This window comes from Rana temporaria, chromosome 1 (genome assembly GCF_905171775.1).
Source record: "Rana temporaria chromosome 1, aRanTem1.1, whole genome shotgun sequence".
In the NCBI taxonomy this organism is placed as follows: Eukaryota; Metazoa; Chordata; class Amphibia; order Anura; family Ranidae; genus Rana; species Rana temporaria.
Genome location: NC_053489.1, coordinates 362,651,462 through 362,678,763, shown reverse-complemented (window position 1 = coordinate 362,678,763; position 27,302 = coordinate 362,651,462). Strand labels below are relative to the sequence as shown.

At 43.5% G+C, this 27,302-nt stretch overlaps 1 protein-coding gene across 1 annotated transcript in view; it reads right to left on the bottom strand.

The window, feature by feature from the left end:
• Window positions 1-27,302, bottom strand: part of HCN2 (hyperpolarization activated cyclic nucleotide gated potassium and sodium channel 2) — a 112,575-nt gene that overhangs the window by 66,632 nt on the left and 18,641 nt on the right. Inside the window, exon 2 of the mRNA XM_040322072.1 lies at window positions 18,223-18,646. Within this exon, the coding sequence (XP_040178006.1) occupies window positions 18,223-18,646 (424 nt within the window). The remainder of the gene's footprint in view (window positions 1-18,222; window positions 18,647-27,302) is intronic.

Sequence of the window (27,302 nt, the reverse complement as noted above, 5' to 3'; positions counted from 1 at the left end):
TGCCACCTGCCAGTGCCAGTGCCATCTGTCAGTTCCAAACCAGTGCCACCAACCAGTGCCATCTGTACTGAGGACATCAATTGTGTGCTAGAGTGACAGGAGTAAGCAGGAATGAGTGGAGTGGGTGAGGTTGTTTTTAAAAAAAAAAAATTGTTGTGCATACATCCAGTGTGTGATATTCCTTTTTCTAATTAAAAGGACTTTTCTGTCGGGCCATATGCATCATTTTCATTATTTTTCTTCTAGATCAAAGCAGCAGTTCAAAAACATGAGGTGTCATTGGCAGCACTGAAATGAGCTTTTCTCTGTCTTGGTTCTCTCTACAACTTGCCTATGCTTGTCGGTTTCCTTCAACATGATGGGCATATCTGCCTGTAACCATAGCAACCCTCTGCAACTGACAGCTCTTTTTATCTGACCATACATACAGTACACTACATGAATTGAAGTACAAGGACGTGAAATTATTATAATTTGTATACACAAAGATTGAGTTCATAATGCTTAGAAGTAATGCCATTTTTCCCTACAGCATCTAAATTTGATATGGAATAGTAGAAACGAAGGACAATAAAAAAGTTTGTAAAAATCACTTATTGATTAGCTATTAACTAGCTAACCACTATTTCACAGTTTTACAGAGAGTGCAGGGTTTTGCACACGTTTGCAGTAGTTACAGATTAGCTAATAAAATGCTTCTATAGAAACAATAATCCATCGCCACCCGAATAACTAAAGATCACTGTAGACAGAGAAAACAGAACATTCCCCAGTGGGATTATTCCACCTGTAAAACTGTAGTAATGAATATATACATGTTATATTGGCATTACATAGCTTTGTAAAATCACATGTCAATGTGGGAGAACACTTTCAATGACACCTGTCGACCTACTGCTATTTGAAAAAGTGTCTCTGAATTACAGCAAGTATGGAAGCTAGAACTACTGATCTGCATTTTTATTCCAGTTTAGCAAGTAAAAGTATGTTATAGTTTTCTTGTTAAAAAAAAACTATGGTATAGTCTCAAGCACTGTTTTCCCTTAGTCCTCCTGCATATTTCCACATACACCTTTTGATCCTGCCTGTAAAAATCCAGTAAAGTCTCCCCGATACAACTTTCTATGATGGTGCGGCCACAATGCTGCACCGCTCCTGAATTCAGAGCAGAGTTACCACTGTCATGTAGGCTGTTCCTGCTTGCACACAGTGGGATGAAAACATGTTGCAGGGGGCATGGCTATCAGCATTATTTTATCAGTGTTTATAATCCTTTAGCTTGTCAATTAGCACCTGTCCACACCTATTCCTGTCCAATGCTTTCTGAATTGACAGCATTGCCACTGTTGCTGACCACACTAGCTTTGGTCCTACTTTAATGAGGCTTGTGTATCACTTAGTAACTGGACTGGCTACCTGCTTATACTATCATACAGGAGCTACAGTTGTGTTCAAAATTATTCAACCCCCAATGCTGTAAAGGGTTTTAGGGAATTTAGTGTACATTTGTAATTGTATTCAGAATGAAATCCTACAAGGACTTCTTAAAGAACCATATGCAACTAAAAAGACATCAATTGGTTTTGTAATACAGTAGTCAATGTTTCTTTTGTGAATTCTTCATTTACACAATTATTCAACCCCTTAAAGACTACCACTCTGAAGAACAGAGGTTCATTGAAGTGTTTTCAATCAGGTATTGAAAACACCTGTGGATGTCAGGGAGCAGCAATAAAGCCTAATAAGCACCAATTAGGCAGCTTTAAAATGACTTTGATACTCGGCTCCTTCTAGACATTTACTGGTGTGGTTACAAACATGGGGAAGTCAAGAAAATGGTCCAGGAAGACAAGAGAAGAGGTGATTACTCTTCACAGGAAGGGCAATGGCTATAAGAAGATTGCAAAGATGTTAAACATACCAAGAGACACCATAGGAAGCATCATTCGCAAATTCAAGGCAAAGGGCACTGTTGAAACGCTACCTGGTCGTGTCAGAAAGAAGATGCTGACTTCGACTGCTGTGCGCTACCTGAAGCGTAGAGTGGAGAAAAGTCCCCGTGTGACTGCTGAGGAACTGAGAAAAGATTTGTCAGATGTGGGTACTGAAGTTTCTGCTCAGACAATACGGCGCACACTGCGTAATGAAGGCCTCCATGCCAGAACACCCCCTTGCTGTCTCCAAAGAATAAGAAGAGTTGACTGCAGTATGCCAAAAGTCATGTGGACAAACCACAGAAGTTTTGGGATTGTGTTCTGTGGACTGACGAAACAAAATTAGAACTGTTTGGGCCCATGGATCAACGCTATGTTTGGAGGAGGAAGAACAAGGCCTATGATGAAAAGAACACCTTGCCTACTGTGAAGCATGGCGGGGGGTCAATCATGCTTTGGGGCTGTTTTGCTTCTGCAGGTACAGGGAAGCTTCAGCGTGTGCAAGGTACCATGAATTCTCTTCAGTAACAGAAGATAGTGGATGACAATGTGATGCAGTCCGTCACAAACCTGAGGCTTGGGAGACGTTGGACCTTTCAACAGGACAATGATCCCAAACATACCTCCAAGTCCACTAGAGCATGGTTGCAGATTAAAGGCTGGAACATTTTGGAGTGGCCATCGCAGTCACCAGACTTAAATCTGATTGAGAACCTCTGGTGGGACTTAAAGAAAGCAGTTGCAGTGCGCAAGCCTAAGAATGTGACTGAACTGGAGGCTTTTGCCCATGACGAATGGGCAAAGATACCCGTAGATCGCTGCAAGACACTTGTGTCAAGCTATGCTTCACGTTTAAAAGCGGTTATAACTGTAAAAGGATGTTGTACTAAGTACTAAGATTGAATGTCACTTGGGGGTTGAATAAAACTGATAATGATGTGAGCTCAGAAAAGACATTTGTGGTTATTTCATTATAAATGTTATGTTATATTTTTCTGACCTACACGTGCCTCTTTGATTTAATTGTAAGCAGGATGACTGAATGATCAAAATCAATGTCAAACTGGCCAAAACAATCAATTTCAGAGGGGGTTGAATAATTTTGAATACAACTGTATGTATGAAACTTACTTTATGTCCCAGAACAAAATACTTTCACTTTCTTTTGCTTTGCTCGCAGTAACTGGTATTTGAACCCCCTCAAAATAGTGACTTGCCAGCCTTCTAATCTGTTATGTAGAGGTGGTCAACTTACTTGATATAAGAGGCCTCAAGTGTGGCCCCTGACATAAGTAGAAGATGTTTTAAAAAATTCATCCTTAAATACACTACTGACCACACCCACTTTTTATGAGCGTCGGTATAATACTGGTGCACATAGGACGCCACTCCAAATGTTGGGTATGTAAATGTGCAGAGTGCAGGGGTCAGGAGTATGCACGGTACAGAGTTTTAGGAGTACTGTATGTAATGTGCAGAGTGCAGGGGTCAGGATTATGCACTGTAAAGAGTTTTAGGAGTACTGTATGTAATGTGCAGAGGTCAGGAATATGCACTGTACAGAGTGCAGGGGTCAGGTGTATGTATTCTACAGAGTGCAGAGTTATACAAGCTGTATGTGTGTCAGTGTTGAGTGAAGTATGGACCATCATTAGGAATCAATGGGTCAGAATGTGCATGCACATTAAATTGGATGTAAACATAAAACATCAAAATTAAAAATAACCAGTCTTACCTCATACAGCAAAGCAATAGAAAGCCATCTGCCCCCAGTATGGTCAGGAAAAGAGTAGCCAGTCCTCTACAATCCTCTCTGATTTCCTACAGTGAGGAAACCTGACACACAAAAATGTTGTGTCGCCACCACCTCCTCTCCTGTGACTGACAGACTAATTAGGACACTTATGCATAAGAGAAAGGGGCGTGTGTCCTGCAGCTATCCACACAGATCACTCCCAAAAGGAGCTCCGAGAGGAAACGGATGCAGACTTTCATAGCATGAGGGAGGGACAAACCATATTGGCCCCATAAAGAATGATGAAGGGAATCTGGTTACAAAGGATGGGGAGATGGCGAAGGTATTGAATTTATTCTTCTCCTCAGTCTTTACAAGGGAATCGGGGGTACTCAGTAACCACAACTGCAGTATTTATCCTCGTGACACATCACAGGAAGCACCTCCATGGTTAACAGAGTACAGCATTAAAATTAGACTTTGCAAACTTAACATTAATAAATCCCCGGGACCAGATGGCTTGCACCCAAGGGTACTTAGGGAACTCAGTCAAGTAATTGCTAGACCATTGTTCCTAATTTCTACTGACAACCTACTGACTGGAATGGTACCATCTGATTGGAGAAAAGCCAATGTAGCACCAATATTTAAAAAAGGGCCCAAAATACATCCCTAGGAATTACAGACCAGTTGGCCTAATAATCAATGGTAAGCAAGCTCTTGGAGGGCATGATAAAGGACTATACACAAGATTTTAGTAATGAAAACAGTATCATTAGCAGTTATCAGCATGGATTCATGAAGAATCGTTCTTGCCAAACCAATCTATTAACCTTCTATGAGGAGGTGAGTTGCCATCTAGATAAAGGAAGGCCCGTAGACATGGTGTGTCTGGATTTTGCAAAAGCATTTGACAGTTCCCCATAAACGTTTACTGTACAAAATAAGCTCCATTGGCATGGACCATAGGGTGAGTACATGGATTGAAAACTGGCTACAAGGGTGAGTTCAGAGGGTGGCGATAAATGAGGTATACATGGAATGGTCAGGGGTGAGTAGTGGGGTCCCCCAGGGTTCTGTGCTGGGACCAATCCTGTTTAATTTGTTCATAAACAACCTGGAGGATGGGGAAAGCAGTGCAACCTCTATTTGCAGATGATACTAAGCTAAGCAGGGCAATAACTTATCCGCAGAATGTGGAAACCTTGCAAAAAGATCTGAACACATTAATGGGGTGGGCAACTAGAAGGAAAATGAGGTTCAATGTAGAAAAATTTGAAATAATGTTTTTGGGTGGCAAAAAAAGGGATTTTTAATACAGCTTACCTGTAAAAATCCTTTTCTTGGAGTACATCACGGGACACAGAGCAGCATATTCATTACTATGTGGGTTATATGGAGTACCTTCAGGTGATGGACACTGGCAATTTCAAACAGGAAATGCCCCTCCCTATATAACCCCCTCCCATAGGAGGAGTACCTCAGTTTTGTAGCAAGCAGTATGCCTCCCAAAATGGTCCCCAAAAGAGGGGTGGGAGCTCTGTGTCCCGTGATGTACTCCAAGAAAAGGATTTTACAGGTAAGCTGTATTAAAAATCCCTTTTTCTTTTCTCGTACATCACGGGACACAGAGCAGCATATTCATTACTATGTGGGATGTCCCAAAGCAATGCTTACAATGAGGGGAGGGAGAACATCTCCAAGACAAAAGGATTTAATTTAGAGATATACTCAAATCATAATAAATCCAACTTAGTTGAGAAAAATAATTTTAAATATTAAATTTAACTCAAAAGGGAGCCCCCGGAATCCGAGGGTCTCAAACTGCAGCCTGCAGTACTGCCTGCCCAAAGGCTGTATCAGTATTCCTTCTTACATCCAACTGGTAAAATTTTGTAAACGTGTGGACAGAAGACCAGGTTGCCGCCTTGCAAACTTGAGCCATAGAGATCTGGTGGTGTGCTGCCCAGGAAGCGCCCATGGCCCTAGTAGAATGAGCCTTTAATGATAACGGAGGAGGCAACCCTTTCAAGCCGTAAGCCTGAGTGATTAACTGCTTAATCCATCTTGAGATGGTGGACTTTGCAGCTGCCTGCCCCTTCTTGGGCCCATCCGGTAAAATGAACAACACATCTGTTTTCCGGATCTTCTCTGTAGCTTTAAGATAGGCCTTCATGGCCCTGACAATATCCAAGGTATGCAGCAACCCTTCCTTTCTGGAAGTAGGTTTAGGAAAGAAGGATGGTAATACCAAATCCTGGTTTAGATGAAAACTGGATATAACCTTTGGTAGGAAGGAAGGATGAGGGCGGAGAACGACCTTGTCCTTATGCAAAATAAGATATGGTTCCTTACAGGATAAGGAGGCCAGTTCCGACACTCTTCTGGCGGAAACCATGGCGACCAAAAATACTAACTTCCTTGTCAGTAGAACCAAAGGAATTTCAGCCAACGGCTCAAAAGGTTGTTTCTGTAAACTTGACAGAACAAGATTTAAATCCCACGGACAAAGCGGGGATTTAACTGGAGGATTAATACGTAAGACCCCTTGAATGAAGGTCTTAACTAGCGAGTGGGTGGCCAGCGGCCGCTGAAACCACACTGACAAAGCCGAAATCTGTCCTTTGATTGTGCTTAATGCCAGTCCTTTATCCACTCCTAGCTGGAGAAAACTTAATACTCTATCGATGGTAAATTTGCGAGAAAGCCATCGCTTGGACTCACACCAGACTACATAGGCCTTCCAGACCCTGTAATAAATCACCCTAGAGACCGGTTTCCTGGCTCTGATTAGGGTAGAGATTACTTTCTGAGACAGACCTCTACCCCTGAGAATCAGGGATTCAGCTTCCAGGCCGTCAAATTTAGATGCCGTAAGGCAGGGTGGAGGATCGGACCTTGCGATAGCAGGTCTGGCCGTAGAGGAAGAGTCCAGGTCTCCCACTACCATCTTTAGGATTAGTGAATACCATGCCCTTCTGGGCCATGCTGGAGCTACCAGGATGACTGGTATGTGCTCCACCCTGATCCTGCGCAGCAGGCGGGGTAGTAACTGGATCGGGGGAAAAGCATAAAGAAGTTTGAACTGATGCCAAGGGTAAACCAGCGCATCGGTTCCGCAGGCCATCGGATCCCTTGAGCGGGATATGAACCTGTCTAGCTTCTTGTTGAGTCTCGATGCCATGACATCCACGTCCGGCACTCCCCATCTTTGGCAGAGTGCTTGAAAGATTTGTGGATGTAGAGACCATTCCCCCGGCAACAGAGTCTGGCGACTTAAGAAGTCCGCCTGAAGATTGTCCACTCCTGGAATGAATATTGCCGATATGCAGGGCACATGAGCCTCTGCCCATAGGAGAATCAAGCTCACCTCTCTCTGAGCGGCTTGACTCTTGGTTCCCCCTTGGTGATTTATGTATGCCACGGCCGTGGCATTGTCTGATTGAATTCTCACCGGGAACCCCTGCAATTTGGACGTCCAAGCCCTGAGGGCTAGTCGAGCAGCACTGAGCTCCAAGATGTTGATGGGCAACTGCCTCTCTGGCTTTGCCCAAGTACCTTGGCGAGTGCAACCATCCAAAATTGCTCCCCAGCCCGTCAGGCTGGCGTCTGTGGTTACTATCTTCCAAGCCACTGGGCTGAAAGACTTCCCCTTCACTAGATTCTGAGGGTCTAACCACCAACACAGACTTTGTCGGACTCTTGATGAGAGCGGCAAAGGGATATCCAAGGCCTGTGGCCTCCTGCTCCATGCTGACAGGATGGCTGCCTGCAGGATGCGAGTGTGGCTCTGGGCGTACGGTACCGCCTCGAATGTGGCCACCATCTTGCCTAGTAACCGCATACATAGGCGAATAGTTGGTTCCCTTTTGCTTAGAACCAGTAGGATTAATTCCTTGATGGCTTTGACCTTCATCAGAGGTAGAAACACTCTTTGTTGTTCTGTGTCTAACCTCATGCCGAGATATTCCAACTGCCTTGTGGGCTGGAATGCTGACTTGTCTTGATTTAGGACCCAGCCGAACCTCTCGAGGTATTGGACCGTGAGGGCCACTGCTCGTTCCAAGCCAGGAGACGAGTGATCTATGACTAGGAGGTCGTCCAAGTACGCTAGGATCGTGACCCCTTGGATCCTTAGCTTGGCTAGGATTGGGGCTAGGACCTTCGTGAACACCCGGGGGGCCGTAGCCAACCCGAAGGGAAGCGCCACGAACTGGAAATGACGCGAAGCCACCATAAAGCGTAGATATCTTTGATGTGGCTGATAAATTGGGACATGAAGGTAGGCATCCTTTATGTCTATGGAAGCCATGAAGTCGTCCTTTTGGAGTGTGGCAGCTGCTGCCCGCACGGATTCCATCCGAAATGAGCGGACCTTTAGGTATGCATTTACCATCTTTAGGTCCAAAATTGGCCTGACATCTCCATTGGACTTTGGGACGATGAATAGGTTGGAGTAGAAACCCAGCCCTTGCTCTAGGACTGGGACCTCTATTATTACTTCCTGGGAGAGTAGGTGATTTAATGCCGTCATTAATGCGGCTCCCTTCTCCGGATCGTTTGGAATCCTTGACTCCTGGAAATGAGGAGGAGGAAACCTTAGGAAGTCTAATTTGTAGCCCGTGGCCACGGAAGACCGTACCCACTTGTCGGGAATGCTGGCTTCCCAAATCTCTGAAAAGAGACGCAGCCTTCCCCCCACCTTCGTGGGTGGGGGCGCCCCTTCATAAGGTCGGCTTGGGGGCTGGCTTTGCTGGTTTGCGAAACCACTGCCTCTTGCCTCTAGCAGCCTGGCCCTGCGATCTGCTATTGAAGTTAAAGTTTGATCTTGCAGGAGGCCGTCGATACTGTTTGGCATTAGAGGGCCCCTGCCCAGGGGAGTGCTGTCGTTTAAACGCAGGCCCCTGAAACTTCTTCTTGGTTGGCAAAAGAGTACTTTTGCCGCTTGAAATAGTCTGAATGTATTTATCCAGGTCTTCTCCGAAGAGTCGTCCTCCATGGAAGGGAAACCCTACCAGGAGCTTCTTGCATGGGGGCTCTGCCTCCCAGCTCTTTAACCATAAGAGTCTTCTCATATGGATAAGGGATAACGATAAACGTGACGCTTGCTGGATAGAATCCTTAATCGCATCTACCGTAAAGCGTATGGCCCTAGGGACATCCGAAAATTCTTCTGCCTGCTGGGCAGGAATAAGTTTAAGCATCTGCTTAGCTTGATCCGATAATGCTTGTGCAACCCCAATCGCAGCCACAGCTGGCTGCACTACTGCCCCTGCAGTAGTGAAGGAGTTTTTAAGTAGTGCTTCCAAGCGTTTATCAACCGGATCCTTGAACACCTGTATGTTTTCTACAGGGCATGTTAAAGACTTGTTAACACATGAGATGGCTGCGTCCACCGAAGGGGTTGCCCATCTCTTGGAACATTTATCTTCCATAGGATACAAGGCAGAGAATCTTTTAGGTGGTAAAAAGACTCTGTCTGGTTTGATCCAATCTTGGAACAAAACTTCCTCTAGCAGAGGATGGATCGGAAAAACTGCGTTGTTTTGAGGCGCCCTTAGTGAGCCCAAAGCTGAAACAGTCGATACCTGGAGATCTGGTGTTGGCAAGTTGAAAGCACTATGGACCAAGTCCGTTAAGGCTTGAACCCAACAGCTCTCCTTTTGGGAGACTGCCCCAGACTCCTCTCTATCCGAATCCTCGATCCCCGAACCTGCTTGGTCCTTGTCCAAGAGGTTTTCCAATTCTCCTGCGGAAAGGACCTCCTCCTCAGAGGGTCCATGCTCGGGCGACGGAGATCTATTCCGTTTCTTGCCCCGCAGAGCCATGGTTATCATCTTTTCCATTCTTTTTTCCATCTCCTTTAATGAGGTGGACAATACCTCGTCCGTGACCATCCTAGGGTTGGACTGACCCGAGCCAGCTCCAGCCCCAGATCCCGATGGCCCCAAGGCTCCCTCTCGGGAAAGCAGCGGCATAATTTTTTCCGAGACCTCAGATTCTCTGGGGGAATCCCCACCTCTTGTACCCTCTGACCCGGATGCCATGGTACAATACCGAGGTACGCCCGCTAACTTGTCGGTGTTTGGAACTATAACAATTATTGTCCAAAAACCCGTTTGGGGGAAAAAATGCCTTCTCTCCCTTTGATGGATTTTCTCTTTTTTTTTTTTTTTTTTTTTAAACCCAAGAAAGAAAAAAACATTCTGTCCCCCTTAGTAGTATTGCCAAAAAACTGCTGAGATAGAAAAGAACAGCCTATTTCTAGGCTAGACAGTCTTATGAAGACTGTAATATCTTTTTTGGCCACTGTGTGTCCTCGGCGCCCCGTGCTGCCGCTCTGGTCTCTTCCTCCTCAGTTCCAGCATAAACTGAGCTGATGGAACGAAAGGAAGGGCCGCCCCTTCCTTAAACCAACTGACCCGCCCTTCCCCCCTCAGCTAACGGCGCGAATTTGCGCTCATAAAACGGGGACGCGCGCGCGCCCGCCGACGGGGGGGGGGGTGGGGCTAAGGGAGCCCACGAGGAGGCCAGCGTTTGCCTGTCATCCAGGCTAGGAGGAAGAAACCCATGCAGCATCGCCTGGAGGCTTGCAGGTAAGCACAGCTCTCTTAACACACACACACAGCCACTCAATGCTTCAATACTACTAGGGAGGTCACCTCTTATGGGGAAATAACACATAAAGCCATCCTATCATTAAGATATGTGACTTACTTTGCCAGATGCAGAGCATAACTTTAGGCATGTCCCCTGTGACCCCCCAGAAAAACCTGCTAAGAACCAAGTTCCGCAAGTTTCCCCTCACTTACCTGCTCCATGCCGCAGGACTTTGCCAAGCAAGAGGCCCAATCTTCCCCCATCTCCGTGGGGCTGTCTAGACCTTCAGGCCCTGGGTTCCTATGAAGGATCCACTGTCCTGGGCCCATATAGCACTCTGGCAACAGAAACATTAGGCCCCCAAAGGTTTCTAAGTTCTGGGCCCAGGGTCCAGCTCTCTAAAAAGAGAAGCATTATGGGCTATACCCCAAGGGTTTGGGGTCCGGTTACTGACCACTTTAGCGCTGAGGCCTTTGGACAGAACCGGTTAGCTCACCTAATCCCAAGGATGCGGAGGCAAGCTAAACCATGACCAACACCTAAGACACTGGCGTAAAAACTGAGGTACTCCTCCTATGGGAGGGGGTTATATAGGGAGGGGCATTTCCTGTTTGAGATTGCCAGTGTCCATCACCTGAAGGTACTCCATATAACCCACATAGTAATGAATATGCTGCTCTGTGTCCCGTGATGTACGAGAAAGAAATACGAATGCAATCTATACACTAGGGGGAGAACCTCCTGGGGAATCTAGGATGGAAAAGGACTTGGGGGTCCTAGTAGATGATAGGCTCAGCAATGGCATGCAATGCCAAGCTGCTGCTAACAAAGCAAACTGAATATTGGCATGCATTAAAAAAGGGGATTAACTCCAGAGATAAAACGATAATTCTTCCGCTCTACAAGACTCTGGTCTGGCCGCACCTAAAGTATGCTGTCCAGTTCTAGGCACCAGTCCTCAGGAAGGATGTACTGGAAATGGAAAGAGTGCAAAGAAGGGCAACAAAGCTAATAAAGGGTCTGGAGGGTATTGGTTATGAGGAAAGGCTGCGAGCACTGAACCTATTCTCTCTGGAGAAGAGACACTTGAGGGAATACAATTTCAATTTACAAATACCATACTGGTTAGCCCACAATAGGGATAAAACTTTTTTGCGGAAGAGAGTTTAACAAGACACGTGGCCACTCATTAAAATTAGAAGAAAAGAGGTTTAACCTTATACTACGTAGTGGTCTCTTTACTGTAGAGCGGCAAGGATGTGGAATTCCCTTCCACAGGTGGTGGTCTCAGCAGGGGGTCATTGATAGTTTAAAAAAACTATTAGATAAGCACCTGAACGACCACAACATACAGGGATATACAATGTAATACTGATATATAATCACACACATAGATTGGACTTGGACTCACCTACTATGTAACTATATATGAAGTTGATCATTAACCTCTGCTTGGTATAATTGGTTAATCACCTGACTCTAATTTTACAAAATCCCTCACTGTGTGCAAGTGTAAGAATGGATGTGGATGTGAAGCCAGCCCAAAACAATTCTTCTTCTTCCAATGTGGCCCAGGAAGGTCAATGGGTTATGGACAACCCTGCCCTATATGTATATATAAATTAGAAATAATCTTCTTATGTTTATAATTACTAAAGTAATTGCCATCAAATAAAAAAATATAATACATAAATTCAGTTATTAGACTGCTAATGACAATGAACACAGCATACAGTCACAGTTCACAGCCATAACAAGTAATCATTCACCATCCAAACTAAAAAATGCAACATATAAAATAATATTTTTTTTTCCCCCCCAGGATCTTTTATCCATTTGCTACAAAATATTTTTTGTTATTTCAGTTCTGGGTGATATATGGGGCATTATGTGTGACTTATACAGGTCAGACTACACAAACGGTCTTCCGGTAGGTTCATTACAGTATCTGCTTGAGCTATCTTGTCTTCTTACTCCTCATTAAATACCAACTACTGTGGTATTAGCAAATCAGGATTATACACACCACACCATTCCCACACATTTTTGTGTCTAGACTTTAACACTCAAGGTATGATTTCTGAAGAGGTAGCTTCTTCATGAGCTGCCGTTTTAATTACCACATTCCAATAAAACATCTTCTTGCCCACTGCCTGCACAACTTTCTGCTTGGGTTAACCAACCTCTGCTCAAATTTCAAAATCGGGCAGGGGGTCATCCATGATATGACAGTTACGGAACATTTTATCACTGAACACCTTGTGCAAAGCTTTTTGTAAAACAATGCTAGACTGTCTCACATACATAAAAAAAAACACACACACACACACACACACACACAAGGCAGGTCAGTCTTAATTTTATAAAAACACATTTTAGTAAAAGGCCTTCTCTCAAACCGTGTAACAAATGGGTCTCTAAACATCAATACAATATTGTATACAAACTCTCAAGTTACAGAGTCTCTAAGCAATATCAATAAACAATAATCATGTTCTAAGATTATCTCTGCAGGTGTGTCAGAGGTATTTTTACCTCAATAAAACACACAGGGGTCCTCAAGGTTCAAGCAACAAGGCTAAATAATTCACTATCCATGTGTATCTATGATACACATTCAGATAACTTTGCCTTGACTGTCCTTTATTGTGCTCCCTTCACAAGAATATAGTCCCCATTACAGACCTCAGAGCAGATGACCAGTCTGTTTCAGGCTTGCAAGAAGGGTTCTCTCTTATACACCATGGACAAAAATAAATAAAAAATCAGTGCACAAGCAGTACTGTATGGCAAGGCTCCAGGGAAAGTGAAATGCCAGCTGTGGCCATGGTGTAACTCACAGCTTTGGGAACAGCATGATTGTTTGATCTAAGGCCTGTAATGGGAAATATCCTTGTAATGGGAGGACGACAGAACGCAGTCAAGGAAATGTCATCCGACTGTATGGTTTCCCATGAAGGAAAACAGAACACAAAGCCACATTAATTAAAATCTAAACTGGTTTAGAAAAGTTAGGAGCCCATTATAATGGTGTATGAGCTGTGGTTTTTCGAACATGTTAGAACATGCTGGAGCAAAACAAAATCAGCAGGTGATCAGCTTGCTGGCATGTTACGAGATCTGACATTGTTTTGTGAATACTCATAACTAATAGTCAGCGCTAGGGAAAAGGAGAATGTTTATGCAGCTAGCAAGTGACATAAGTGTACAAACCCCAAAATAAAATGTGAAAACCAAAGTGCAGCACCTAAGTGATTTAGGAATGAATATAATAAACTTATAATCAAAAACCAAAGTGTAAATTATAAACTTAGGACAAAAATAACCAACAAAAATGTGACTTTAAAAAGTGTATAAAACATCCCGCAAACGTGATTCTTCTGAGTGGTAAATAATAACTCCAACAGTAGTCCATGTGTAGTTTTCATCCAACAGTCCAAATATAATCACCACGTGTTGCTCCAAACCACTACCTTTGCACACTCACCAGCTAGCTATTAAAAGAGAAGTATGGGTTACATTTTTTTTTTTTTTTTTTAGAGTTGTACTTACCCCGGTGGATGGAGAATCAGACCGAAGCTCCATCTGACAGTCAGCGACTTTCCTCTCGGGGATCTGTGAGAACTGAGCCATCGGCAATGTTCGGTGGCTTAGTTCTCAGTGCAGACACAGATGGGGATCTGTGTCTGCACTGAGAACCAAGCCACCGAACATTGCCGATGGCTCAGTTCTCACAGATCCCCGAGAGGAAAGTCGCTGACTGTCAGTCAGCCTCTTTACTCTCTGCTTCTCCACGCTTATTGGAGCGCCGAGCAGTGGAGGGGTGGGGAGAGGCTGCCATCAATAAGGGCAGCTGGCGGATCCAGACTTGGAAGTCATGATGACGCGCTGCCCCGACTGATGGCAATGACGTCAGCGGAGAGCGGACTTCAGACCACTCTCCACTGAAAACGGGTCACAGGAGTGCCAAACGAATGGCACTCCTGTGACCCAGAGGAAAAGCTTAGGCTGGACTTATCCTTTAAGCTGTATCAGAAAGGCAGCAGACAGTGTTTTTAGCACAGACAGGGTATCACAGTATGGGAATCCATCCTTATTGTGATCCTCCACTTGCACAGGTGGCTGCCAGCACCACCAATAGATCAAGCCTAGCAGTAACGCTCACTACACTGGAGCCACTGGAAAATGTATATAGTGTAGTCATTTATTCATTAAATCAGATTCCATCCATTCATTAAAACCATGCACAAAAGTTTACAGGTAAAGCAGAGAGTAAATCTACCATATGGGGAAATGTACTTACTAAAATGCCAGCCAGTCCCAAAAGTGGAAGCACACAGCTTGCCCCAACACGTATTGTGCACATGTATGTCTTCTCTAGTATTCCCGGAAGATATATTTGGACTGAATATTATACATGGACAACTATTTGAGACTTTTTATGCACTGTTTAAAGTCACGTTTTTGTTGCGTTATTTTTGTCATAAGCATATTAAATACACTTTGGTTTTCGATTATAATTGTTATAATCAGTCTTCATTACTTACGTGTTGCACTTGTATTTAAAAAAAAAACAATTTGGTGAAAAGACTTCAACAGCTGTATAAACGATAACCGTAGTACTGTATGGGTTCAGTGCTCAGATTTATTGAGCTCAAATTAAAATCCTCAAGGTTTAGGCTGCATTCACACCTAGGCGTAGGCAATAGCGGCGTTTTCCAGCGGGTTTTTCGCGCGTATTCATGCTAATATGCGCGTTTGCATACAGCGTTGTCCGACGTTTTTGTACTTAGACGTTTTTTTTTTTAGCCAATAGGAAAAACTATCATCTTTTCATCACTTGTTGCTATGTTGGTAGATTTTTTTAATCTTCTGCATGGGCGACAAGTTCTATTGACGAAACGCCTGTAGCAAACGCTTGTTGTCGCGCAATACGCGCGTATCTGGCGTTTTACATTGATTTCAATGGAAAACCAAAAACGCTCAAATACGCACATATCGCGCGTATTGCGCGACAAAAAAGGGTCCGGAACTTCTTTTGACTACAGGCGATGCGCGTCAGGCGCATCAGCGTGCAGATGTGAACCATCCCCATTGACTTTCATTGCTTTTCGTCCCTCTGGCGTTTGTTCGCGTCGCGCTACATGCGACAAAACGCGAAGGTGTGAATGGGGTCTTAGTCAATGAACTTATTTTAGTGAAGAATTGGATTAAGGTTAGGTGACTTTAACCAGAAAGGTAGTGGCAATTCAGGATCAGACTATTTTGTACCTTGCAGCAGGTCATATAAGGGTCGATTCAACTGAAGTTGCTATTAATAGTTCTACACAGAACAGTCTGCCTTTCAATAATTCATTAGTTACACTGTCTAATGTAAAGTAGTTAGTATGTACATTAATTCATTTGGTTACTGCAGGCTTCTGTTTTTTAAAGCCACAAACATTTCACATTAAATTGTGATATCTACAGGCTTGTTGATAACCATTTAATATTTCATCCATTGCTTTTTTTAGACTTATAAAAGTATTGCTTGTTCTAGAACCATGCCAGAGGGTATCAGAGTGGACAGTATGTACATGAGAAGAGTTTGAATGGCATAAACAGCAGGCAGTATATCCTGCAGACTGCCTCATTCCTTGCAGGGATATGCAATTAGCGGACCTCCAGCTGTTGCAAAACTACAAGTCCCATCATGCTTCTGCCTCTGAGTGTTATGCATGTGGCTGTCAGTCTTGCTATGCCTCATGGGATTTGTAGTTCTGCAACATCTGGAGGTCCGCTAATTGCATATCCCTATTTTAAATAATGACAACCCACCAGGGCAGCAAAATTGTGCCACCTCTGATCAGCTAGCTGGAGGCAGAATCATTGCACACTCTTCGGCTCTTCTTTTGGTCCTGATGACTACCACAGCTCTGCTCCTTTAGTCTGCAGCTGTCAGTTCTCCTTGCTGTTGGAAGTCACCAGCAGACAAGAGGAAGAGGGCAAAATAGTAAGAAAGATGATAGGCTGTAGGTACAAGTGGTGTAACAGGGTTTACAACCACATTAAAAGTAGTTGTAAAGGCTGAAGATGTTTTAACTTCATGCATTCTATGCAACCACTACTAGAGACAAGTAACGTCTCGCATAGGGGAAGAAAAAAAAAAACAGACATGCACAGGCCCTTTACATAGGTAATTAAGAGGCTTAGCTTCTGGGTTCCGACAACACTGGGGGGTATCAGCCATTTGCAAAGCAGTCTAAGAGCCTTGTCGGAATGTCGTTAGAAGGAAGGTCATATGCAAGATCTTCAGATAAAAATCAACAATTAAAAAAATAAAAATTATAGGCATTTTATTAAAATAAAATTTGATAAAAAGATAGGATTTAAATTTAATGAGATAGATATACACACATTCACTCTCTTTTTATATATCGAGTCTCTCTCTCTCTCTCTCTCTCTCTCTCTCCATCCATCCATCCATCTGTTTTTAGCCGACTGGACTGGATCAGATGCAGGTGGGTGTAAACAGACACATGTTCATTTACAAAAGCCTCTCCATAGAGAACAATGAGTGGGCCGATTGGGTGTGCTTGTGTGAAAGGGGCCTAAGGCCTTGTTAACACAGGGCATACACAGTGTACTTTTACAGGGACGCACAGGTGTTCTGTGCAGGCAGTCCCATTAATATCATTTTGGATGTAGCACCTGCATGAGCAGAGCAATTGCTCCCAATTTTACATCCATGTAGGTTTGCATGCTTGTCCCTGAGCTCACACTGTCTGGTTTGGGGTCATGCACCCACACAGATGTCAGATTGGAAACCGCAGCTATGCCTGTGCAGCCATTGGGTGGGGTCTTTTACAAATTCTGAAAGCTGCAAGTGAAAACTTTTTGGGTACGTTCCATTTTCACCATTTTGTAAAAAGGCGCAATGTAAAAAAAAAAAAAAAAATTTGTTACTAACTCCATACAGGTTAAGCTTTTATATTCGGTAGGGATTTAGCAGGAATTTTGTAAAATTAGCTGTTTTTATCTGCTAATAATGCTTTTAGTGTATTTTTTGAGAATATATTGGTTTGATAAACATTTGCAGTAAGAATGACCTCCGGTGTGTTCGCAAAGCCCCCACGCAGAGCCCGCCAGGAAGCCGGCACTGCGCCATTCACCGACAGTGAGACATTTCCCGATCTCTGCAGCCACGCATCCGGACAATGTCTCACTGTCTGTGATTAGCGCACCGACTTCCTGGCGGACTCTGCATGTGGGCTTTGTGAACACGCCGGAGCTCATCCTTAGTCACCAGCTCTCTGCAGCCTAAAGACTAACAGTTGAGTGATCAGTGGTGTTTGATCGCTCAGTTCTCTGTCTTTTTTTTACTGAAACCCAAACTTCTTTTAAATTTACCATTGAAGGAGTTTTCTCCTACCTGCATCTCTCATATCTCCTATGACACAAATCTTTTGCCCCTATACCGAGTTCAGTCAGCACGGTTCCTATTTCCCACTGTTGACTACAGTTCACCTCTCCCCTGTTATGAAGATGAGAAGAAGGGTACAGTATCCTGACTTCTATTCCTAAGGTGTTCTCCTCAATAGATACAGTACTGTGCATGAGTATGGTTACTCTAGGACAGGAAGAGTGTTACAGGCAAGTTCACCAAATAAACAAAGGAAGAAGTGTGAAAAAAAAAACTAATTCAGCCACCACAATATAAACATAAAAGAATGACAGCAGAAAAAGGACCATGTATCTATTAAATATGCCCCTTTTTATATTTTGATGAGTAAATAGACCAATGTTTGTCCCAAGCATGTTTAAATTCACCAAGGGCTGGTTGCTGCAATATATAAAAAAAATTGTTAGTGAGGTTAAAAATACTTTAAAAAAATAACCCTACAGTGGCTATTGGCTTCTCCAATTTACCTTTCTCATAATAGATCTTAGCGATATCTGGTGAACCATACTAACCTCTTCCCATTGATGAATGTACCGAATAAGTCTGGAAAGTCGAAGTAACCTCAGAAGGCTGAGGATCTTGGTGAACCTCACAATTCTTAAAGCACGGGCTGTCTTGTACACTTCAGAGTCAATGCCCTTTTCTACAATAAGAAATATATAATCCACAGGGATGGAGGACACAAAGTCCACCACGAACCATGTGCGCAGATATTTGCGCTTGATTTTTTGTGGATCCAAGATAATCTCGGTGTTGTCCTCAATAATAATACCAGTTCGGAAGTTCAGAACCAAATCCATGAGAAAGAAGGTGTCCGACACCACATTAAATACGATCCATGGTGTGGTAGTTTCATCCTTGAAGAAAGTGATTCCCACAGGAATGATAATTAGGTTCCCAACCATAAAGAGCAGCATTGTGAAGTCCCAGTAAAACCTATGGAACAAAAAAAAAAATTGAATCAATGAGCAAATGAAAAAAGGCCCCTTTATTTCTGGTTTACATTCATCAACTTGCGAGATCAATCACGTCAAACACAGAATGGCAATATTGGTAGAATCAGAAATTAGATAGGGTTACATACAACTTTTTAATACAGAACAAGCAGCATGCATAGTGAAAATAGTAGCAGACTTTTTTCCTACCACCCATTCCTTAGACACCACCTTCTCCCTGAGCATCTACAGCTGCTTAAAAGGAAATCTGTACTACATTAAGCCTCATGCACATGGGCATACAAAACGCTGCTAAGCAACTGTAAATAAGCCTTTATATGCAGTTCTATGTTAGCCTATGTGGCTGTACATGTTAATCGTTTAGATCAGTATTTTTTAATTGCAGCATTTAGAGCAGCGGTCTCCAAACTGTGGCCCTGGGGCAGGATGCAGCCTTTTGCTTGCCTTTATCTGGCCCTTGGGACACTAGTCCATCCACTGACACCAATAATGTGGCATGATTTCTTCCACTGGTACAATTTGGCTGAAATTCTTTCCACTGATACCAACGATGTGGCACAATTCCTTCCACGGATACCAACGATGTGGCACAATTCCTTCCACTGATAACAACGATGTGGCACAATTCCTGCCACTGAAAACAACGATGTGGCACAATTCCTGCCACTGAAAACAACGATGTGGCACAATTCCTGCCACTTATACCAGCGATGGGACACTATTCCTACCACTGACACCAACAGTGAGGCACTATTCCTTCCACTAACAAAAAAAGGGCGCAATTCCTCCCATAGACATCGATGGGGCGGAATTCATTCCACTGGCACCAACGATGGGGCACTATTGCTTCCACTGGCATTGTTTACTCCACCTGGACGCTTGGACATTTTCTACCCCTACTGGCCCTAGTTTGGTTAAGTCTGAAGGACTGTAAATCGGACCTTTATTTAAAAAGGTTTGGAAACTGATTTAGAGGCATGAAAAAAGGAACAAAGCTGCATTTGGAGATCAGCTTATGAGCATAAATTGACATGCATATACAGTACAAGTAAGGCCCCTTTCACACTGGGGTGTTTTTCGAGCGTTATTCGAGCGAAGCCTCATCTGCAATCCCAATGTGCTGGTAAAGCACCGCTAAGACCCTAACGTTTTAGGGTGTTTTTGCAGTGCCTCAGTGTGAAAAAATAAGGTGTTTTTACAGCGCTTTCAATTCATTTAAATGGAAAGGGGTGTTTTTGGAGCGTTTTTTTCAGCACCCAAAAGCTGCTCCAAAGATGCTGCTTTCAGGACTCAGTGTGAAAGGGTCCATTGTGATGCATCGAGAGTTATTTTCAATGTTAAAATGCTGTAAAAACGCTTCAGTGTGGGTCTAAATGTATTCCAGTGGCCATAACAGATTAATATTCTGGCCAGTAGAATGGGTATATGCTCAACTTATACACCTGTAAAAGGCACGCATAAACGCTCGCAATTAGGCACCAAAACAAGCCAATTATTTTGCTTGATTTTTCTGCCATCTCCTGGCAGAAAGATCCATCATCGATAGGAGAATTTTAATACATTCGTGTACATAAGGCCTTAAATTGTACATCAGGGCAAAATAAAAATATATGCACAAACCCACAAATTTCCACATGTTTTATTCCTTAAAAAACCCTACAAGTCAATTTTTGCTACATGACTGAATCCCTCCTCCCCTTCTTATCTCTACAACACATGGACAAATTGTTCTGTAGTCCAGGGCCGATCCTAGGGTCACAGGCACCTGGGTGCAGAAATATTTCTGGCCCCCCCACATGGGCGTCGTCATTTTACCAACTCCTCCCCTTTACAAATGTTTCTATGGCAATGACTCAACCACAGAGATGCTCCCCCACAAAGTCTTCATTAACCTGGGATCCTTACATGATCTGTTAACAATAAACAAAATACAGGAAGAGAAGCAGAGTACTTTATTGGGACCTGAAGTGGGGCCTCTCTGATGGACACAGAGAGGGCTTCTGCTAGTCTGTTAGATGTTCGGCGCCCCCACCTCTGCAGGCGCCTGGGGGCAATGCACCCTGCCTAGGATCGGCCCTGCTGTAGTCCCAGAGAAGGCCTAGGAGGGCTAATTAGATGGGAAATGTGCACAGGACCACTTTGAATTTCTGACAGGTATGTTTTTGCAGTTATTGAACAGATATAACAAAGCACTTTTAATGTTATAATTAGAAAACAAAAAAATGTGGCAAATAAAATAAATTGTTAGGGTTTACATACGCTTTAAAAATGGAAGCTACCACTCTATAGCATCTTTGCAATCTGGATCTTTGAGCCCAGAAAGTCAGAATTCTTAGCATGCATATTTTTTCCAGGTCCGTCACTCAAAGTGTTCACTGGCATGACAGCTAGGCAAATAGCATTTTAAGAGGTGGGCCTGTAAAGGTTGCTTCAATATTTCTCTCAGCAATGTTTTTTTTTAAAGAGAAGATCACGCTGCCTTATCTTACCTACCATTGCATTGCTATTTTGGGGCCACTGCCAAAAAACTGCTACTCCGAGATATGGGGAGCAAGTTACTTGCTCCCATGATGCAGTGCTCAGGCCTAAACACTGTCATGTGAGCAGAAGTACATTTTGTCAACCCTGTGAAAGTTCTGAACCATATGACATGAAGCTTAAATGAGAATTTAGGCACCTTGCTTTAGAAAAGGTAGTATGGTAAAATTTAAAAAACAACAATGAACTTATCTTTACATTCATGCAACGTTTTCTATGAAAACATAAAAGCAGTTCACAATGTGTAACCACCACAAACGAATGTACAAAAAGAAAAAAAATGTAAGCAATAGTAAAAAAAATATATTATATATATACACACACATTTTTTTTTTTTTTTAATAAACATGTCATACTTACCTGTTTGGTGCAAAAGGTTTTGCACAGGGCAGCCCGATCCTCTTCTTGGGTTGCCGCTAGTGCTCCCGATTCTTACCCCCTTCCAAGTGCCCCGGTAGTAAGCCTACTGCGTGGCCTAACACTGGGGCGTCATGTATGACAGAGCTATGACCGCATGCTAGACACCATCCGGGATTGTTTTTTCTGAAGGCACCAATTGATTCTTTTAACATGTGAGTGTAATGACATTTCAGTAAATAATAGTATTAAGGAATTTACACTATTGCAGGTATATCTTTAATTTTACATAATGGATGCCCTACTAATTTCTTTTGTTTGTACTTAATGCGGTTGTATACCCGCCATGATTTTTTATTTTTCCACCTGAAAAGGCAAAAGCCATAATGAGCTAGTATGCACCGCATACTAGCTCATTATGAAATACTTACCTCGGAACGAGGTGTAGAGAACTTACCTGGTCCATGCCGAGCGAGATGTCATCTTGCGTCGGCGTGTCTTCCGGGTATCGCCGCTCCAGCGCTGTGATTGCCATGCGCGCGGGAGACTTCAATCCGGCAAGGTCCGGCGGCTGCCGGCCCTTTAGCCGAGGCTCCCCGCTGCGCATGCGCCGCTGCAATCAGCGGCGCATTGCGAGGGGAGGATGTCCTAAACCGTACAGGTTTAGGAGATATTCTTTATACCTACAGGTAAGCCTTATTATAGGCTTACCTGTAGGTAAAAGTGGTAGTAAAGAGTTTACTACCACTTTAATATTTATATTTAAAAGTAAATTTTGTGAGTTTGAGGAATCTTTTTTCCAGAATTTAAAGGGTATATATACAGTATTTGATAGATAGGGGTTTAACGCAATCACTGCATAAAATATTGTTTTTGTACTAATTATGTATGAATTTTAAGCTACATGTATTTTTATTTTGTTATAATATTGAAACTCCTACATAAGCACTTAACAGCAAATAGCATGCATTCATTACACATTAAAAGGAAAGGCATATAGTACCAATTACAGCAACTGTTCCAGGTAAATCGGCTATGAATTCCACATACAAAAACATACTTATCCATGAATATTTCCCATATTTATATACAAAAGGAAGTATTTAGTTCTGGCAAATGGAAGGGATTTCCAGAAACCGGCAACCATAGTTATTTGCGCAGTCATTCACACCTAGTGAATGGTGCATACCACTGAGTGTGAGACAATGATCCCATTCATACAATAAGACTTATCGCATAACATAAGTTGTGCATACACAAAACTCCCATCGTTTTCAACTAGGAAACTCAAAACGCCTACATCTACTGACAATGGAACTGCCTATATTAAGCTACATTTTGGAGGCCAATTTGTTTAAACTACTTATAGAACTCAATTTCCATTGACTGGTTAATAAGAGTGTAAATAAGACCCAGTGTTACAGATTTCGAGCAAGTAAAATGGAGACAGCATGCAGTGTTGCTGCTTAAAGTCTGAGGTGTGTAGTTATATTGACAATTTGGATGGGTAGGCCGACATCCGATTTCTTTTTTACATCTGTCAATGGGTACACATGTGCCTTGTCTACTTAAACGTGTGCCTGCTGCCTCCTGAGGTGGACTGACAAACCATGGAGAGCTACACTGCAGTCTATCTATTCATGCCTCAAGGAAGCTATACATGGAGGGCTTCAGATTCTTTCAGGAATAATTAAATCTTCAAAAAAATGTTTTAGCCTTTTGTACACCTGTCTCAAAACTAGAAACTCAAAACAATAGGATTTTTTTCTTAAATGCAGAAGCATAGCTTTCCAGCAATTAATGCAGGACTTATAAATGTTGACCTTTTCTTTTAAAATTTGACCTTGCCCCTCCCACCTGTCAGGCTCCCCTACAGGCAAGTAATTTGGGCTTTAATTCCCACTGAGGCTTCCAGATTTGAAATACAATAATTTGCTGTTCAGACATAGAACAAACAAGTCAAACATTTGTACTGGAACGGTTAAAATTCTGCTCCAGTTTTATGCCGCGTACACACGGTCGTTTTTTGTCTTGTAAAAAAACGTTGTTTTTTTCTCATGAAACAAAACAACGTTTTTCAAACTTCATTTTAAAAAAACGACGTTGCCCACACACACCATCGTTTTTTCCAAATGCTATAGCAAAGCGCGGTTACGTACAACACGTACGACGGCACTCTGTTCCATTAAAGCTCGCGTCATAACTTGCTTCTGAGCATGCGCGGGTTTAAAAACGTTGTTTTAAACGTCGTTTTAGCCCACACACGATCATTTTTTCTGACACAAAAAACGACATTTTGAAAAACGACATAAAAAATTGAAGCATGTTCGAATTTTTTTTTGTCGTTTTTCAGAAGACATAAAACAACGTTTTGCCCACACACGATCATTTTAAATTACGTTTTTAAAAATGTTGTTTTTTTCCCCATCACAAAAAACGACCGCGTGTACGCGGCATTGCTCTTTATACAGGTACCAGTCTAACTAACTAACTAACTAAAAAAAAAAAAAAGGCGAAGTCTGGTGGATGAAAAAAAAAATAAAAATGATGTCCATTTTACACATTCTCTATCATTAGTTTGTCATTGAAAAAGAGTATGCTGCAAAGCCCTTTTTTGAATGTCCTTTAAAGCGGAGTTCCACCCAAAAGTGGAACTTCTGCTTGTTCGTCTCCTCCTCCCCTCCGCTGCCACATTTGGCACCTTTTTTTGGGGGGACCTGTTTTTGACAGGTCCCCTTCCCCACTTTCGAGAGAAAGTGACGCAGCAATGTCTCTCGAAAGTTCGGCCCCTCCTCCTTCCTCCGCCAATTAGAAAGTGCAGCGTGCTTCAATTCCAGGGTTCCCTTACAGGCAATGGCTGCACCCGACAGCCAATCCAAAGACTGGTTGCCGTGCTGACATTGCGGGCTCCCTGGACAGGTAAGTGTCCCAATATTAAAAAAGTCAGCAGCTGCAGTATTTGTTTTTTTTTTTGTGGGTGGTGCTCTGCTTTAAGAGAAACTACCATCAAAACTATTTTTGTAGGTATATAGCCTAGTGCTTCATTATGCAAACATAGGCATCAATGACATAATGGGGTTTATTTACTAAAACTAGAGAGGACTAGAAAGTCAGCTTCCAGGTTTTATTGCTAAAGCTCAAACAAGCTGAGGTTAGAAGCTGATTGGTTTCTCTGCAGAATCGTGACTAATTTTGCCCTCTCTAGCTTTAGTGAAAAAATAAAAAAAATACAATGGCCCAGATTCAGGTAGAATCGCGCAATATTTGCGTGGGCAAAGAGCAAACATTTTTCTCTGCGCCCACGCAAATATTGCGCTTTGCCCGCGATTCACGGAGCAGTTGCTCCGTAAATTGCGCGGGCGATATGCAAAATAGCCCTGCGTAAGGGCGCCTAATGTAAATGATCCCGCCGGGGGCGGGAATCATTTAAATTAGGCGCGCTCCCGCGCCGAGCGAACAGCGCATGCTCCGTCGGGAAACTTTCCCGACGTGCATTGCGGCAAATGACGTCGCAAGGACGTCATTTGCTTCTAAGTGAACGTGAATGGCGTCCAGCGCCATTCACGGTTCACTTACGTAAACGACGTAAAATTTGAACGTCGCGAGCGGGAAGCGCAGCTATACTTTAGCATTGGCTGCGCCTGCTATTAGCAGGAGCAGCCTTATGCTAAAGTGGCCGTACGGAAACTCCATACCTTGCGTGCGCAGGGCCAGCGCAACTTTTGTGAATCGGTGGTAGTATGCAATTTGCATACTATACGCCGATCACAATGGCCGCGCCCCCTAGCGGCCAACGCAAGAATGCAGCCTGGGATGTGAAGGCATAAGGAGGCTTATGTCTGTCACATCCTAGGCTGCAGTCGGTGTAACGAGGTTCCTGAATCAGGAGCACTCGTTACACCGGAGCAAGTAAGCCCTTGCGCCCAAGTGCTTCTTGAATCTGGGCCAATGTGTAGGTTGACTCAATGTCATTATTGGTAAAAAACTGTTGTGTAGAGGGAATAAAATTGGGCAAGATACAACCTTGCTACAAATGTTTAAGGCAGATCTTGAACTGTGGTAAAAGGAGACATATCGACAAGGCACAAGCTGGCTATCCTGCATCATCAAGGTCTCTCCCAAGCAAAAACTCTAACATGGTGTTTTCTGGATGTACTTTTCAAGCTCTTCTGCAGAAGAACCACCTCTCCCTGCAATTACAGCTGCAGGTCTTTTTGGGGATGTCTCTACCAGCTTAGCCTTAGCACATCTAGAGTGACATTTTTACCCATTCTTCTTTGCAAAATAGCTCAAGCTCTGTCAGATTGGATGGAGAGCATCTGCGAACAGCAATTTTCAAGACTTGCCACAGATTCGCAATTGGATTTAGGTCTGGGCTTTGACTGGGCCATTCTAACACATGAATATGCTTTGATCTAAACCATTCCATTGTAGATTTAGCTGTATGTTTAGGGTCGTTGTCCTGCTGGAAGGTGAACCTCCACCCCAGTCTCAAGTCTTTTGCAGACTCTAAGGCCTAGTACACACGAGAGGATCGATCCGCGGAAACGGTCCTCTGGCGGATTTTGATCTCATGGTTGTACTAACCATGAGATCAAAATCCCAGCGGAATTCCCTCCGCGGTGACGTGTCGTCGCCGCGATAATGACGCGGCGACGTGCGCGACGCTGTCATATAAGGAATTCCACGCATGCGTCAAATCATTACGACGCATGCGAGGGATGCAATCGGACGGATTGATCCGCTGAGTCTGTACAGACCAGGTCAATCCGCTGGACTGGATTCCAGCGGATAGATTTCTTAGCATGCTAAGAAATCTTGATCCGCTGGAAATCCATCCCCGGGGGAAAAAAATCAGCGGAAAAATATCCGCTGGATCGTACACACCAGGGGATCTATCCGCTGAAACAGGTCCGCGGATAAATTTCAGCGGATCGATCCTCTCGTGTGTACGGGGCCTAACAGGTTTTCTTCTAAGATTGCCCTGTATTTGGCTCCATCCATCTTCCCATCAACTCTGACCAGCTTCCCTGTCCCTACTGAAGAAAAGCATCCCCACAACATGATGCTGTCACCACTTTTCTCGGTGAGGATGGTGTATTCCGGGTGATTTGCAGGGTTAGTTTTCTGCCACACATATCGTTTTGCTTTTATGCCACAAAGTAAAATTTTGGTCTCATCTGACCTGAGCACCATCTTCCAAGTTTGCTGTGTCCCCCAAATGGCTTCTCGCAAATTGCAAACAGGAGTTCTTATGGTTTTCTTTTAATAATGGCTTTCTTCTTGCCACTCTTCCATAAAGGCCAGATTAATACTGTAGTTGTCCTGTGGACACATTCTCTCACCTGAGCTCTCACCTGAGCTGTGGATCTCACAGCTCTTCCAGAGTTACCGTCTCTTGGTTGCTTCTCTGATTAATGCTCTTCTTGCCTGGCCTGTCAGTTTAAGTGGACGGCCATGTCTTGGTAGGTTTGCAGTTGTGCCATACTCTTTCCATTTTCAGATGATGGATTGAACAGTGTTCCGTGAGGTATTCAAAGCTGGGGATATTTTTTTTTTTTTAGAACTTAACCCTGCCAGCAGGTCAGGGATAGAGAAAAAGTCTTGCCAGCAGATTCTTTGGAGCGCATTAGGAGCAGTGAACTCACCACTCATAAAGCTCCCCTGCCCATTGAAATCAATGGGCAGCACCGCCGCTATAGCGGCACTTTGCGGGCCCTTTTAACACCTTTTCAAATGTT